At 50.8% G+C, this 15,466-nt stretch overlaps 1 protein-coding gene across 3 annotated transcripts in view; it reads right to left on the bottom strand.

Moving 5' to 3' along the window:
* Positions 1–14,764, bottom strand: part of PODXL2 (podocalyxin like 2) — a 32,320-nt gene extending 17,556 nt beyond the window's left edge. For all 3 annotated transcript variants that reach the window (XM_066195430.1, XM_066195431.1, XM_066195432.1), the window contains exons 1-2: positions 14,642–14,764; positions 4,197–4,490 (exon numbers count right to left, since the gene is read on the bottom strand). In XM_066195430.1, coding sequence (XP_066051527.1) covers positions 4,197–4,490; positions 14,642–14,690 — 343 coding nt within the window. In that variant the 5' untranslated portion in view covers positions 14,691–14,764. The remainder of the gene's footprint in view (positions 1–4,196; positions 4,491–14,641) is intronic.
* Positions 14,765–15,466: the final 702 nt, after the last annotated feature.

The following is a 15,466-nucleotide window of genomic DNA, read 5'->3' on the forward strand; positions in this document are numbered from 1 at the left end:
CTAATCTTCCAGAAGAGCTAGGAGTGGTTATTATCTGCAACTCCAAGACAAGTCCACACACACAAAAGAGATCACAGTCAAAAGAGAGACCCAAAGTAGCAAAGGCCTCATTGTGGTTGAATTTGCTTGAGGTACAGGCACCAAGGACTACAGCTGTTCCCAAATAGCCTCATACCTTATTCCAGCTCAGCACACAGACTGCAATAAAGGCAGAATAAGCCACCCTCATCCAACACAGTCAGTCAGGGATAGCTGCACCAGAGTAACACCCTGCCCAGAGAAACCCCCTGACACGGGTCAGCCTTTGGCAGCAATGTCTCGGCAGAGCTGGCTTGTCCCAAGGCAGATCACCCGTGTCCCTGTACACTAAACCAGGGCATGAACGAGAGGCATCCCGGGAGCTGAGCTAGGGCAGGTGGCTGCTCAGCACTAAGCTGCTTATGGAGACAGTCTTTACCAGGTGCTTCATTTCATTAATGCTTGGCTTGAAGATGGTATTAAGAACTGCAGATCTGCTGTCAGTCTGGATGAAGAGGAAGTAGATTTCAGTAAGGCTGAGAGATACCAGGATCTCTCTGGCCAGAGGCAAGTAACTCATCATGGAAGGAAGTGAATCTCACTATCAGAGAAGACGGAAGGTATTTTATTCCATTAGCTGGTCAGAAAACTTACTTTTTCTTGAATACAGTCTTTCTAACTTGTCTGTCCCACTATCCCTCATCCTAACTCGCCTGGGAATCCCTTCTGCTAATTACTATGAATAATTAAAAGATTACAATTTCCTCCCCCATCCCACAAAGCACCACATGCTGTCTTAAGAAATCACCAATCTATAAGACTAGGTTTGATAGCTCCCAGAACAGTCATCTCTTGGTCTTCAAGCACCTTGGAGCTAAAAGAGCAATCCCTGGCTGTAATGAAGCGAGCGTCATGCCAGCCCACTGTAACACTGGAAAATGGGATGATGCACTCCAATCCTTGAGTACTCAGCTGATGGGCAGGGGAGGAGAGGGACTAAGTGCCCTCATGCACTAGACATTAATAAGTCTTCTGCCCATTTTCAGGAGCCCACACTTCCCAGCAACTACTGATCAGGCTGCCTCAGACTTGAGCCTTCACTGGAAGAGAGGAACATGTGGGGCAGTGCATCCTGACCAAGCCAAAGGAGAACACTGAGAGCTGCAAACAGGGAGCACTTCAGGCTATATACACCACCACATAACTCAACAAAACCAAGGAATTCAGAGACCTACAGTCCTACTGATTCCCATCTTCTAGCCCTAAAGCTGGATGAGATGTTTTATCTGTTGTCAAGCACATCTGTGTAACAGCAGGAAACACAGGGGACTGGAAGCCTCCAAGCAAAACAAATGGAGAAATGGGAAGAAAGGAAAGGAGGATAGGAAGGGCCAGATGCAAGACCCTGCAGGTGCACTCTCTTTGGAGTTGATCTGTGGCTCAGGCCAATTTGCTGCCCCAAAGGTGAAGCAAAGCTGCCAAACCCAAACTACAACCAGGAGCTTCTGGGTTCCCTGCAAGCCTGAAGGTTCACAGCTCCACGGATTTGCCTTTTGGCTGCAGTACAAATCACACACTGCTTCTTTCCATCAGGATACAGCATCCAAACTCCCACCAGACCTAATCCATCTCCTCCACATGTAGCTCCACTGGGTAGCAGCTGTGCATGGGGTGATACACATGCAAGCGCACATTTCTGTGCACCCTCAGACAGAATGACAAAAATGTCAGGGCCCTTCCAAAGGTTGGTGTTCGCTGGTGTCAATATAGAATCACCGTTTCATGGTGTAAATCAGCAAAAGCACATTATCCAGGAGAACCAAAGCCTCAGGCTGAGCTGTGCTCTACCACTGGGAGTTTGTTATCACTTTCTAATGGACTAACAGGTGGCCCTAGAAATGTTTTCTAGAAATATTTTTAAAGGATGTTTTTTGTGCACTTGGCAAAAAAAAAAAAAAGGCAGCAGCTGCAGATTGTTATTGCTTTTTAGCTCTTGCAGCCTTGAAGTCACACAAAGGCAGGACAGTCTCCCCACACAAGAGTTAAGATGGACATAAAAAAAGGAGAGATGGAGGTAACTAATACAGCTTTTGAATAGCAGGAGATCTGGCCTATCTGCAAGACCCCCACCAGTTCAGGCCAAATATCTTTATACAAAGACAAAAAGAAGCCAGCACAAGTCTCCTTTCATGGCAGGTAATTTTCTCTCTCTAGGAGTACAACAATCCTGTTCTGTGCCTTGATTGATGCAGTGTTTCCAGTGCATGCCTGGGGCAGAGCTACCAACTCTGCTGGGCTACACTTCACTGAATGAAATCTCACATAAGGAAATCTTACACCATGAACTTTTTTTCCTTAAACAGCAGCTGTTTAAAACTGTTTAATGGGTTTATACATTGAAAATAACCTAACAGATGTCATCACACAGCTCCAAAATGTATCACATGGCATCTGTCACACATGCAGCATGTTAGTTCCATTGGTTGGGTGCATCTCTCATACAGAGGCTGTGCACGACAGGAAAAGACTGCCCAATTTAGGGATGCTATTACAATATCCTTTATTGTAAAATGACACACTGCAGGTTTCTAATTAAATTTTAAGTAGAAATGTGCTCCCAGCCCTTGAATAATTCAAACTGTTCTATTAACCAAGGTTCTGAAATGCCATTGAGACATGAGCTCTGGACACAGCAACTGTCAGGGGAAGAAACAGCACTTGGAAGCAGAGCAGTGGTTAGCTGGGCAGCGGATAGGGCAGGGCATGCATAAAGGACAGCTGAAAGAGCACATCTGCTCCTGGAGGAAAGAACTGCAGGCGAGAACGGAAGGAGAGAGCAGCGTGCTCCGCATGCAAATCGGGCGAGGCACGTGCAAGAGGCAAGGCTGGGTTCAGTACCCAGTCATCTCGCCCTCAATGCACAAGCACACGCTGTTCTCCAAGTCACGTCCAGGGCTGTGAGGACATGCAGGTGCCTGCTGGCACACCAAGAAAAGCGTCGCTGAGCGCCGCCAGCGCGTGAGAGCGGCTGAGCCAGAGTGTGTCCCCGGGATGCGACGGCAGGAACGGCACAGCTGCCCCACGGCCAGCCCTGCAAGTGCCCCAGGACAGCACAGAGAGCACAGCCAGACAGGGTTAGCAGCACTGCCAGTGAGCAAAGGGCTTGGGAGACCTAAGCTGGGACGGCCCTGGCCCAGTGTAGTGTGCGCTGTGCCCCAGTGGGCAACCCAAGCCACAGCTCTGCAGCAGCTCTCAGCCCTGTGCCAGCACAGGTGCTTTTTAAGGTCACAGAAACAGGAGTGGAGATAAAACAAGGCTTGTGCTTTCTAACTGCAGACCTCAGTCAGATCTGCTGAGAGCAATACTGCATAAGGGAGGAGGGATAAGGCTGTAGCCTGGCCCTTGGGTAGCACTTAATACATGCCCCACATGACACTTAAGAGCAGGATCATGTGAAATAATCTCCTAAGCTACTGGAAACCCGGCAATGCACCTCCTCCTTCCTCCCATCCCTCTCCCTGAGAGCATGTCAAAGCCAATGAGGGGCTTGGGAGAGACTACTGAGGGGACTCAGTGGTCTCAGAAAACACTTTACATAGGAAAGTGAACTCAAATGCCAATGAACCCATTTCGGTCATGACTTCTCAGGAAGTAGCAGAACGGGCCAGGCAACAGGACAGCTATCCAAGGGACAAAAACTGCTGTTTTCTCTTGGACTAAATCCCCACTGAAGTCACAGAGTGGGGAATCCAGAATTTGATCCAGGGAACTCGGCTCTGACTCAAATGCTAAGACGGCCTTGATCTCAGCTGGGCTCTTGAGGCCTTAAAGTTGTGCTTAATAGACAGCAACAGAAAAAAGCAAGAGAGAAGAGAGCATAAAGGGGAGAAGGTGAAAGGAGGGCGTGAGGCAATGGGAAACTAGATGGAGGCAATGCTTTTCCCAGCTCATAGCAGCTCAGGAATAAAAGCTCAGCTGTAACTCGGTTTCGAAAGCCTGTGCTTGCTCAGGGTTCACTGGGGACACATCAGGCACTGAGGTGAGAAAACAGAGCTGACATTTAATCTCAGGCCCTCTTAGTAAGAGTTGTGTCAAAGCAGGAAGATAGATCCCTGCATACTTCCACTTCTCCAGAGTCCCTACAGAGTGGGAGGAAGAATGGGGTAAAAATAACTTACCTGTTGCTGGTCCCAAGTCCAGGCTGGAGTCATTGAGCTCTCCCCCATCTTCCCAGAAGTACTGGGGGGGCTGCAAGATCTTGGACTCCTCATTCTCCTCACTGGCAAAGCCTGACCCGGGAGCAGCATGCAAAGAGCCAGGGGCAAGATCTGGCTCTGCAGCCTCTGGGCTGGTTTGCTCGTGGGAATTCATGGCCTCCAGGTGGGACATCATAGCAAATTCCAGCAGGGAAGTTGATGTGAGGCCATCAGCAGTTGGGTCCTCCGAGGAGGCAAGGCAGAGGCACCAGGTCCCTGTGTAATGACAGTAAACACACATCAGAGAGAGGAATGACACTCACTGGGCTTGTCTTCCACTTGAAGCCTATTCCTGCCAAACCAACCTGCCCTGAAGATGGGCTGTGCTCTCAGCTGGTGAGGAAAATTAGGGTATTCTGGGAAACATCCACAAGCATGCAGAGTAGCATTCACATCCAGGAGGAGTCAGTGCCAAGCAATCATCCAGCCCAGAGCACCTCGTTCTGGGGTGCTGATTCACCCTCTCTGAGATGTTTTGGCCTCTGTTAAAGGATGAGGTGCCTTGTTAATCATCACCCAGCCTGGAGAGGAGAGGGAATGTCTTACACTTCAGCCATGAAACTCTGGCCTTGTGAAAACAACAACAGTTTCTATCAGACTGTCCTGATCTACAGCTATAATATACGCAGGGAGACTGATTCAAACCAGTATTATTTACACCCAGCATTAAACATGTTTTAAATCTGTAAGGTGAAAATCTATTTTTTGGTTTGAACTTCAATGCACTCACATTGCTGGTTTTCATAAGGAAGGACTGACCATTACAGGTTACAACTATATTGTGACAACAGCAAACATCTACCTAACACTGAGCAGGGAAGCAAGCTGGATTTTGCACTTTTCTTTCAACATTATACTCTTATTATTTCCATTTTAACTATTAGAAGGATTGACTGACACTTCTTGATTCCTAGATGAGATTTTAATTGTGATTTGTGTCAAGGTACATTCACATGCATATTGAACTTCAATCAAAATGCAAGAAAACGGCACCTGGGACTTGGCTTTATTCAGCTGCTAAATGCCATTATAAATATGGAGGCATAAGGAAAAAATAAAATTACCAAAAGCTGTTTTACATTTAAAACAGTTTTGTTAAGCAAGCGAAGTAACTACTTTGGGTGAACTGAACCATTTGCTTTGCAGCCCTCTATTATTCAGCACATCAAAACTAGAAGATCTCATCCACTCACAGCTGATTTTTATTCATAGATTAGAAGAAAAAAGGACATGTTTTCTTGCCTTCTCAGCTCAGACTCAGTTTCTCAATTGTTAATGAACTAGGCACTGAACTGAACTAATTGAATAAGCTGAAATGAAGACTAATTTGGGTTTTTTCTTTGATAACTGATTTTCTAGACAACAGAAATGCAGCAGCTGTAATCCATCTGGACTTCAGTAAAATATCTGATACAGTGCCTCATGAAGAATTACAAGAGACACAAGCAAAGACACCTATTAGCAGGAAAACTGTAAGGCATTGGCTATATAAAAAAATTACAAGGAGGCTACTAGTGGAATTCCTCAAGGTTTGTACTTGGATCTGATGTTCTATCACATTTTCCTAAGTGACCTTGGAACAAAAAGTAGAAACATGATAATGAAATTAGCCAAAGACACAAAGTGAGGAGACATCCTCGCTGCGCAGAAAAACCGTAGGAATAGCTAGGCGATCTTGAGAATGGGAATAACAGAAATATTATGAAAAGAAACAGCATGAAGTGATAAACCACCCCCTTGAGAACGAGCACAAAACATTTCTAATACAAGACGGGAAAACATCCATTAGAAGTGTCTTAAGAGGAGAAACTCCTGTATTAGGAACAGCTCTGAGATATCACTGGAATGCAGATGTGAAAATCCTTGCCGAGTTGTGAAGTATTAGAAACAGAGATTTTACAAAGCACTACTGAGACATCACCTGGGTGCTGCACACAGATCTGGATACACGTGGCCTGAAATGATTTAAGCAGAGCTGAACTGCCTTCAGGCAAGGGCACAGACTAGGCAACCGCCTGATGTTGCTATCCCACCACTGTGCCCTACAACTCCACATCCCAGAAGCACAAATCCAAACCAGGGCAAGTGCTAAGATGAGCTATGGGCCAATGGCAGCTGGGTTGGCCCTGGTGTGTTCATTGAAAACATTGGCAAGCTGGAACAAAGTTTGGGAGCCGCTGCTCGCCCGACAGACTGATTACCAATCCTGTCCTGGGAATACTAGAAGCCAGAAATACATTTCTTAAGTCTTCTGCCTGCTCTGACCCTCCTTCCACCTTCCTTCAGTATTCTCTGAACTCAGCAAAATCCAATATAGTTTACCCTTTCCCATACACACTTGGGTCAGGCTTCAGCACTTCTCAATCTTGTTTGTTTTGCCCTATTGATCCAAAGCAAGATCAGCTGAGGCCTGAGCAGCAACAAAAAGGGAATAGCAAAAGAAGCAGTGTGTCAAAGGGGAAAGAAGCTACTGCAGCATCACAGAGCCAACCAAAGTACCTCAGCACATCTCTAGGGATGTGCCAGCTCCTGAGCCATGCATGAACAGTAAAGTCCAGAGCTGGAATCAGAAGCTGGCACATCCCTTGTGCGTGAGCACGGACCTGGGAAGATCTGGCCAGGACAGCCCCATGCTGATTCAGGGGTGCTCAGCAGGCTCCAATGTGAGCTTCCCCAGCTGACAGACGACACCTGCATCACTGACAGAGCAGCTCACCAGAGAGAGCACTTGTCTTGAGCGGCTGACAGCTTAAGCAAACATGACACAAAGCAGCAAGGAGGAGAAAAGAAATGTTATTCTCAAAGTTATCCAGTAAAGGAGAGCAGAAGGATAGGAAGAGACCATGGCAGGTCCAAGGCCACACAGAATATTTGGTTTATATGTGACTGCAACCAACTGCTTAGATTCTGAGCAAGCTCTTTATCCACCCCAATGCCTCAGTTTCCTCCGACTCCCATTAGCAGAGACATGGCTGATACAGCACCTCAGCTTTCCAGCCATGCTACAAAGTACATCCTGGGTCTCCCAGCAGCAAGGCAAAGCCTCAAAATATACCTCTGTGCCAGCATCTACATTGCCTCAAACCTCTCTTCCATCAGCTACACTCTGTTTGGGCTGCCTACAGAGTTCAGCCAGAGCCCATCCCACCCCTTCTACAACACACATCTCATGGCAGGTGAACCTGGTAATCTAGGGAGCTATTTCCATCCATGCTGGGAGTTTGTTTACCCTCCTTTAACTCTGAAGTGTTTACCCAGTTTAAACCTCCTAAGCTGCATTATCTGGTTTACTGGGATGCTGTGCTTTCCTCAGCCCAAGATAAAACTACACCACCTCATCCCTAAGAATGAGTCATGCACAGCCTGAGCAAGACAGGTGTCTCCTGGGGTGGATGTGAGTAACACCCTGGGGTCTGATCTACAGGGACAGGATGCAGAGACTGGTCTGGGGGAACCCTCTGTGCCAGCACCAGCTTGAATGCCCCAGGGCTTAAAGAACACCACACCAGGGTACAAATCAGTACCTCTCCAGACACCATCCTGACACCACTTCCTTCATGCCTTCTGCACCAGCAGCAAAAACCCAAAGGCTTGGGGTGCCAAAAAGCAGCCTGAAGATTTGCCATCTTCCCCCTCTCTTTCAAGCCTCTCATAAAGGAGCTCCACGCAGCTGTCAACTCCAAGGCAAAGAAAGAATCAAAGCATGAGCTGAACTGGGAGGCAGGGGAGCACAGCTGAGGGAGGAAATCTAATGCCCAAGACCTCAGTTGCAGGGCATTTTCCTCCTAGGACGGGTAACAGGGATTAGACAACTTCTACCAGCCATCAGTCTCGATTTTGTATTCTAAAATGCAGATCAAGTGATAGGAATAAAGAAACAAATGAATAAAGACCTGCAACTGTAGATGGGAGGGAGCAGGGAACGGAGCCAGGGCTCACCAGCTGCTTCAATGGGGCGCTTGTCTCTCATTTCTATTTTTGCGGCACCTCTGCGTAACCTGAAGGAGATGAGGCTCTGCATGCTAAAAAGGGCAGCCAGCCTTCGGGGAAACAGCAGGGCTTCGAGCACGGGAGGAAAAACCCTCCCAGAACACACAGAGGCGGGGCAAGAAAGGAGAGAAAGTGGGAGAGGTAGATTGAGAGGGGAGAGGGAACAAAGGCGGAGAGCACCAAAACCAGGATGGGAGCTCCTGCACTGGCTGGGCGCTGTCCTGCTGCCAGCATCCACAAAGGTGACATGTGGAGGCAATGCAAGAGAGATTTCACAGCTACAAGGAGTAAAACGGGGCAATTCCAACAGAAGGGAAGAATGCTGCAGTGTTACCTTTCTGAGGCCACTGAAAATAAGCCTGCCAGGAAGATACAGATGAAATGAGTTTGCTAGTGCTGATCCCACTGACCCCTCAGAAAACAGTTCTAAGTCAAAGTGGGGAAGGTTGCTCTGTTCAGCTCAGCAGAGGATCCAACACAACAGCCCCAGACAAGGAGATGAGGGAGTTTCGCTCAACAACAGAAAAAAAAATCTGAAGAAAGACTATCTGCCATCTTTCTCACAAAGTGCTGTGAATAAGAGCAGTTTCACAATTCTAAATAATTCTAAAATAACCCAAATGTGTTTTCTACATTGGCTGACCAAGAAACACTTCATCCCTTTGCCACAAAGCAAGTCACCTCTCCATGGGACAGGGCAGCTATTTAAAAGCTCCCAACTGGCCTATTGAACAGGACTAGAAATGAAAGAGTAAATAAGTCATTTTTGTGTCCAGCTGAAATGAGAAGAGGGATTTGGGGAGCTGAAATGAAATCTGGCTGTGACTGAGTCAAACAGCCTATAAAAATTTTTTGCTTTTTAATTAGTAACAAGCAAACCTCAATTTCTCTCCAAGGAAACACACAATCATCTCTTAAGATGTCATCACATCAGCTTGATCTGTAGAGGGGCTGGAGTGCTCTTCAATTTACCCAACAGAAGGTTGGTTTTACCTCTCTTTCCTGATTGTTGTGGCTACACCACAGTGCCATGGAGGCAGGATCAACCTGCTGAAGAGAAGAACATTCGCCTGGGGCACACTCTGATTTACCTGGCCCCACCAATTAGCAGAGCCTGCACACCCCACCCAAGCACACTTGCACGGTGGGTACCAGGGAGGGAGGTCAGAACATGGTGGCATTGCCAACAAAGCAGCTGCAAGAATGCCCGTCTGGCCCTGCTACTGCTGACCTTCCTTTCAAGCCCACCCCACACCCAGGAGCTACCCAACAATGTTATTTCCTAGGAGAGCTGGGTCAGGAATGGGTCATTTACTGATAATCGGTTAGGACAGAAACACAATGACCAGATGAGGGAAGCATCTGCCAGGGATATTCCCTCCCCCAGACCACTGCGCCTGGAAAGGCCAGGGAGCAAGGCCCAAGGGCAGAGAGGAAAGAGGCCCCAGGGCAGAACGGTCAACGGCACAAACCACTTTCAGAACACAACAAAATACAGGGTAATTTAAATAACAAAAAAGGATCCCAACCATGGCCAGTGGAGGAAGAGATGGAAATGTTGTTTGACTGAGGGATGTCCAAGCTGATTCCCACACAGTCAGCTGGAGCCTCTGCACTCCAAACCCACAACAGCTTGGGAAGCATATGGGATGACCGTGTATCAAACCAAGTTCTTTTGGTGCTCATTCAGAGTTACAGACCATACCTGTTCTGGGACACACCACCTAAGAGAACTCACCCACTCCAGCTCCCACACAGCCTTATTGCTGCTCTCTCACACTGCACTAGACTACATACACATCCAGCCATGGCCCTAATCTCAGGGATCATTTCCAATTAGGGCTTCAGAAAACACGACCAGACGGCCATCCTCCTCCGGTACTGCCAGCAAACAGGTCCCTTACTGAGTGTCCCTCTAAAACCATCCACCTTCCTATGTCTCCAGCATATTTTAGAAAGCAATAGGAAAAGCACGTGGTCTGCAGGGAGCACATACCAAGAGCCACAAGGCACAACAGAAAAAGCCCTTGCAATGGGACAGCTCTTTAGAGGGATGTGCCAGCATCTTTAGGCTTTTACAGTTCCTTACAGCAAGCATAATGAGAGCTCCAACGCCCAGCTGCAAGGAATGCGCGTCTGCACGTACTGGGTGGGCACCACCTCACAAAGAACTGCCACCATCTGCTCCCTTTGTATTTCAGCAGAGAACATCCAGGGCATGCAGGCCCAGGTATACCCATGGGAAACAGCAAGGCACTGCCAGGGGATGCACCTGCTTTTGCAGATAATTTCAGATGTGCCCTTTGTCAGCACTGGGGGACAAAGGGGTGTCCATGGGTGCTGGACATCCTCATCCCAGCGCCAAGATGTGTCAGGTCTCCTGTCCTTAGGATCTGTAACATCCGGACTGCTCTAAACACCTCCACCCATTTGCACTCAAGAGACACCAATGCAAGCAGGTCAAAGACACCTCGACATGCCTGCCTGTCCTCCCCCCTCTGCTCAACCATTCATGCCGGGAGTCACAGTCTCACTTGGTTTCAGTCTCCCAGACTGTTTGCCTTCACTCCCTCCCCAGATTGTCTCGTAGCCTTCACACCTCCCTCCTCTCTGCCGCAACGTCTGTTCTCCTCCACGATTCTTGCTATCAACAATGGCAGCTCCCAGCTCAGGGACAGGGGAGATGCAGCCCCTGGGAAAACAGCATCGGGTAGACAGTTCTACACAGTAGAAGTGAATTTTCTTTCCTCAGTTATCTTTCACAGCCCTCTTCAAACAGCCCACAGACCCCCAGGGGTTAACAGACCATGGGATGAAAGGCACTGATCTAAGAGAAAAACCACAGCCTGCAGACTTCTTTGCCCTCTCACAGGCCCAAAGCATTTCATCTGTCTTGCCAGGCCTGTGCTTTCCTCTTCTCACTGTCCCAGTCTGGACTATGTACTGCACAGTTCTCACTCTGATTTCCAGCACACCAAATAAAGGCTCATGCCTGCTTCTTTTGCAAAGCCTCCCTGCCCAGACAGAGCAATCAACACCTCAGGTGCTTTAAGGACTTCCTTTGTGATGTGGTCACCTGTCAAAATGTAACTGAAACCTTTTACACCCAAAAAGGTCTTCAAATCCCCTGGCACAACACTGAGCACAAAATGGTTACACTCCACTCCAGCCCCTGCAGCAGAGAAATGACAACCACCCTGCCGAACACTGCAACCCCAAGAGGCTCCACTCTCCAAACAACCTCATGTATCCTAGGCAAAAAAAAAGCTCATGCAAAGGTTTGGTGGTCCCAGGGCACATATATGAGTTCTGACTACCTTCACAACACCAGGCAGGACAAGAAGAGCTATGGTTGCAGTTGGCATATAGAGGGAGGGCTGCAAAGCTAGTTTCCCAGCACTAATAAATTGACCCCAACCAAGAATGTACATACAAAGCCTGGTAAACACAACAGGGCTTCCCCAGGCACAGGAACAGTCAGGGACTGATCTGAGCCCCAACAGGGTGAACCTTCCTTGCCAGCATCCTGGCCCTCTGAACAACCAACACACGTGTTTTCTTGGCCTCGGTGCAGGCTGTGCTCGTGTGGCTGACAAATAGCCTCTCTCCATTCTTTTGGGATTACGTGTTTCAGTAGTGCCCTGGTTTCGACAAACAGCCAGCAAGAATGAGGAGCTAGCTCACCCAAGCACCAGCTGCAAGCCTTGATGCATCTTCCTCCAGCCCCTCTACCCCAGCCCTGCAGCACGGCTGTCAGGGCTGCTGCTGCTCGCCCAGGTACCCACAAAATGCCACAGCTTCTTCCCTTGCAGAGTGAGTGGAAAAACTTCTGTGCACTGTGATCTGCAGCTCGTCACCAGCAGCTTCCCCTTGAGGGCTTAATGTGGTTATTTCTACCCCTGATGCCTGTAATTAAATGAACATTTCCTTATGGCAGTGAGGCGGCCAAGGAAAAACTGACTACAGGGAATTTTCATTCATCCTGATCTATACTCCCTCATCCCTGTGTTGTTCACACAATGCTAACAAGACATCTTCTAAGCAGGCAGAAAGAAAAGAAAAAAGCCCTTAAACAGCTCACATGCAGACAACCACCTGGGGAGACAAAAAGAGGGAGGAGACCAATTCCTTCCTTCTTCCCCACGCATCATTTTTCTACTTGCAAAACCAAGGGGGGTCAGATACCCTAGAGCCTGGAGAGATGTTTCCACACTCCACCAACAGACTTGTGCTGCCCAGCAGTCTGATGGGACCCTGACGAGGCACATGTCCCACTTCAGCACATCCTGCAGGTCTATGGAGGCTCCCAGCCAGGGAAACATGTGGGGAACCATACACAGTCAATCCAGCTCTCTCTCGGGTATTAACTGTTCCTGTCCTGTGGGACTGGAGAAGTAAGGCCAGAGTGCACTGAATTATTTCGGACTGGAACAGATCCTGAACTACCAAGCAAAGCTACTAACCAGAACAAAGCTTGATACACAAACTCCTAGCAGCTTGCATCCCCACTTCTGACCTCCCATCTAGGTAAGAGCCCAGTTGTTTGGAGACACCTGGCCAATCGAGTTCAGCCCCACAGTTTCAGCCCACCAGGATTACAAATTTCACTAGATTAGGAACTGAGCTGTCCCTGGGAGATGCTCCTCACCTCCCACCCCTATGCCTCTCCCTGCTAGGACAGCAGAGAGGATCACAGGGAAAGCCAAGGACCCAAATCCTCCGTATCACCACCAGCGGGACAATAGCACTAGAAAGTTTTTAGCAGCCTCAGCCGAATAGGAAGCAGACCCTCCCCTCAGCACAGCAGTACCAGTGGTGGACCTTTGGGCTGCCACATTTTAAAACCACCGTGAGGTCCATCTCCTTTCTGCGCAGAGCAAACACAGCTTTCAAGCTATGGGGATGGGGTCAACCCTTGCTGGCAGATTGGCAGGGTGGGATTGTGGCAGTTCCCCCCCCCACATCTTACACAGGAGGAGGCAGAGGTTTGGCTGAATTTGGGGACAGGAGTTTTCTGCTAAGACGAGGCTGAAGAGCCTTTGCCAGCTGTGCCCAAGGTTTTCCCTTAGTGTGGACAACCTGCCTGGAGGAAGCCACAGAACTGGTTCCCTTCTCAGCTCTGAAAAGACTTATTGCTTCTGTGCCACCGAGTATTGGCACAAAACCCCAACAGGTTTTCAGATCCACTGTGCTCTTTAAACTCACTATTGTTTGCAAACCTAAAAGGCTTTATCTCTTCTCTTTAGGGAGCCCCAGACAACATAGACTCACAGCCCATGGACAGAAAGGCTCTACAGATGACACATTCCCCTATGAACATTTTCAGGAGATTGGGGTAATACAGAGATGTGCCAGGGAGCTGGATGTCATTGTATCACAGCTTGGTCGTGCTGGAAGACAGTGACTGGTTGGTAAGTCAGCCCTTCCCTCCCTGTCAGAATGACTCAAGACAAAGACTCCTCCACACTTCAAATGTCCCTGTTCAGAACTCCTGTTCCACGCTAGCCAGATTTCTGTACAAAGGGATGGATTAGGGAGAAGGAGGACAATCTCAGCCTCATGGGTCTTTGGGGGATCCCTTTGTTGGGAAATTTCCCCAGACTATTTAAAAATAGAAGCAGAGTCTTCATAACTATTCCGAGCATAATTATTCCTGCACTTAATTGCCTTTCCCTGGCACCCTACCTCTCCTCCAAATTTCAAGAGAAGGCTCTTGGGGAATCGTGGAGCAATTTGTGGTGGCCCGTCCTTTGTATCAGTTTCGCGGTAGTTCGCAAAACCACCACGACACGCCAGACGAAGCCATCGATACCCAGGCGGGCGGTGTGGGGCAGCGCCGCCGCCGCAGCCGAGCCCGGGCCGGGCCGCGACCACCCGCCCCCCGCTGCCGGTGCCCCACGGCGTGCGGGGGCCCGCGGGTCCCGGGCCGGGTGCCCCATCTCCGGGGCAGGAGAGCCGGGAGAGCAACCCACGTGCATGCAGCCCGCCATGCCGGGGGCCCTGTCAACCCCCGGGGTCCCCGGGCAGACACCGCCTGCCCCACAGGGCTCTGATGCCAGCGTGGGGGCAGTGCCCGGCACACAGGGAGAGCTCCGCGGTGGGAAACTGGGAGCCGGCGCAAGTCCTGGTACCGGAGGTCAAGGGTGCCTGCGGGGAGCAGCGGGGTGATGGAGACCTGCCCGCTGCAGAGGTCCCGGCGCCCCGGGGCATTGGACCCATGGCTGTTCCCCGGGCTGGGGTTGAGCAGACCCGCCTCCCGCCGGCGGGGGGGGGGGGGGGGGGGGGGGTGGTCCCGGTGTCCGCGGAGGGGATCGACACCCACCCGCCGCCCAGCCCGTAGGGATGGCAGCGGCCCCCGCCGCGCCAGCCTCACTCACCGACGGCCAGAAGCAGCAGCAACGCGGGGGCCCGGTGCAAGGGCTGCATGGCGGCGGCCGCTGCCCTGCCGCACCGCCTCTTCACGGGGAGCGGGGCCGCCCCGCCGCCCGCCGGGCTCTGCCCCTCGCCACCGCGCCCGCCCGCCGCCCGGCCCCGCACCGCATCCCGCCGCCCGGCGCCGCCTCCTCCCGCCGCCGCTGCCACCGCTCCGGGGGCGGGGAAGCGGCAGGGGGGTCCGCGCTGCCCGCCGGCTGCGCCGACCGAGCGGCGGGGCAGGGGCGGAGCGCGGCCCGTGGTTTGCTCCTAATTTCTGGCTGCGGAGCCACCGCCCCCCCGGCCGGCGCCCCCCGGCCGCACGTCCCCACACGCCGCGCCCGGTGCCCACAACGAGCGCCGGCGGCGCGGCTGCTTGCGCCGGGCGCGGGTGATCGGCCCCCGCCGCGGGCAGCGGGGATGCGCCGGGCCCCGCTGGCGGCAGGGGCTGAGCCCCCGGGAGGGCGGCTTCCTGTCAGCCGCAACACCGGGGCCGGCAGCGACGGCCCCCGAACCGGAGACCCTCCGCATCCGCCAGCTGACCTTTCTTTAGCTGTCCACGGCTGACAGAGCTACCGCTTCTCCTTCAGCCCTCAGATCCCACCTCACTTTATTACCTGGAAAAACTTCTCCCGCTGGACAAATTCATTTCCCCACCTCTGGAGACCGTCCGGTCCAAGCCCCTGCTCAGGTGGGACACCTACAGCCAGTTTCCTAAGACCAGGACCGGATGGCTTTTGAATATCCTCGAGGTTGGAGACCGCACAGAGAAGGCTCTGGGCAACCTGTGT

The sequence above is a fragment of the Chamaea fasciata genome, unplaced genomic scaffold (genome assembly GCF_029207755.1).
Source record: "Chamaea fasciata isolate MVZ Bird 193981 ecotype frontalis unplaced genomic scaffold, bChaFas1.0.hap1 SCAF_13, whole genome shotgun sequence".
Classification (NCBI taxonomy): domain Eukaryota; kingdom Metazoa; phylum Chordata; class Aves; order Passeriformes; family Sylviidae; genus Chamaea; species Chamaea fasciata.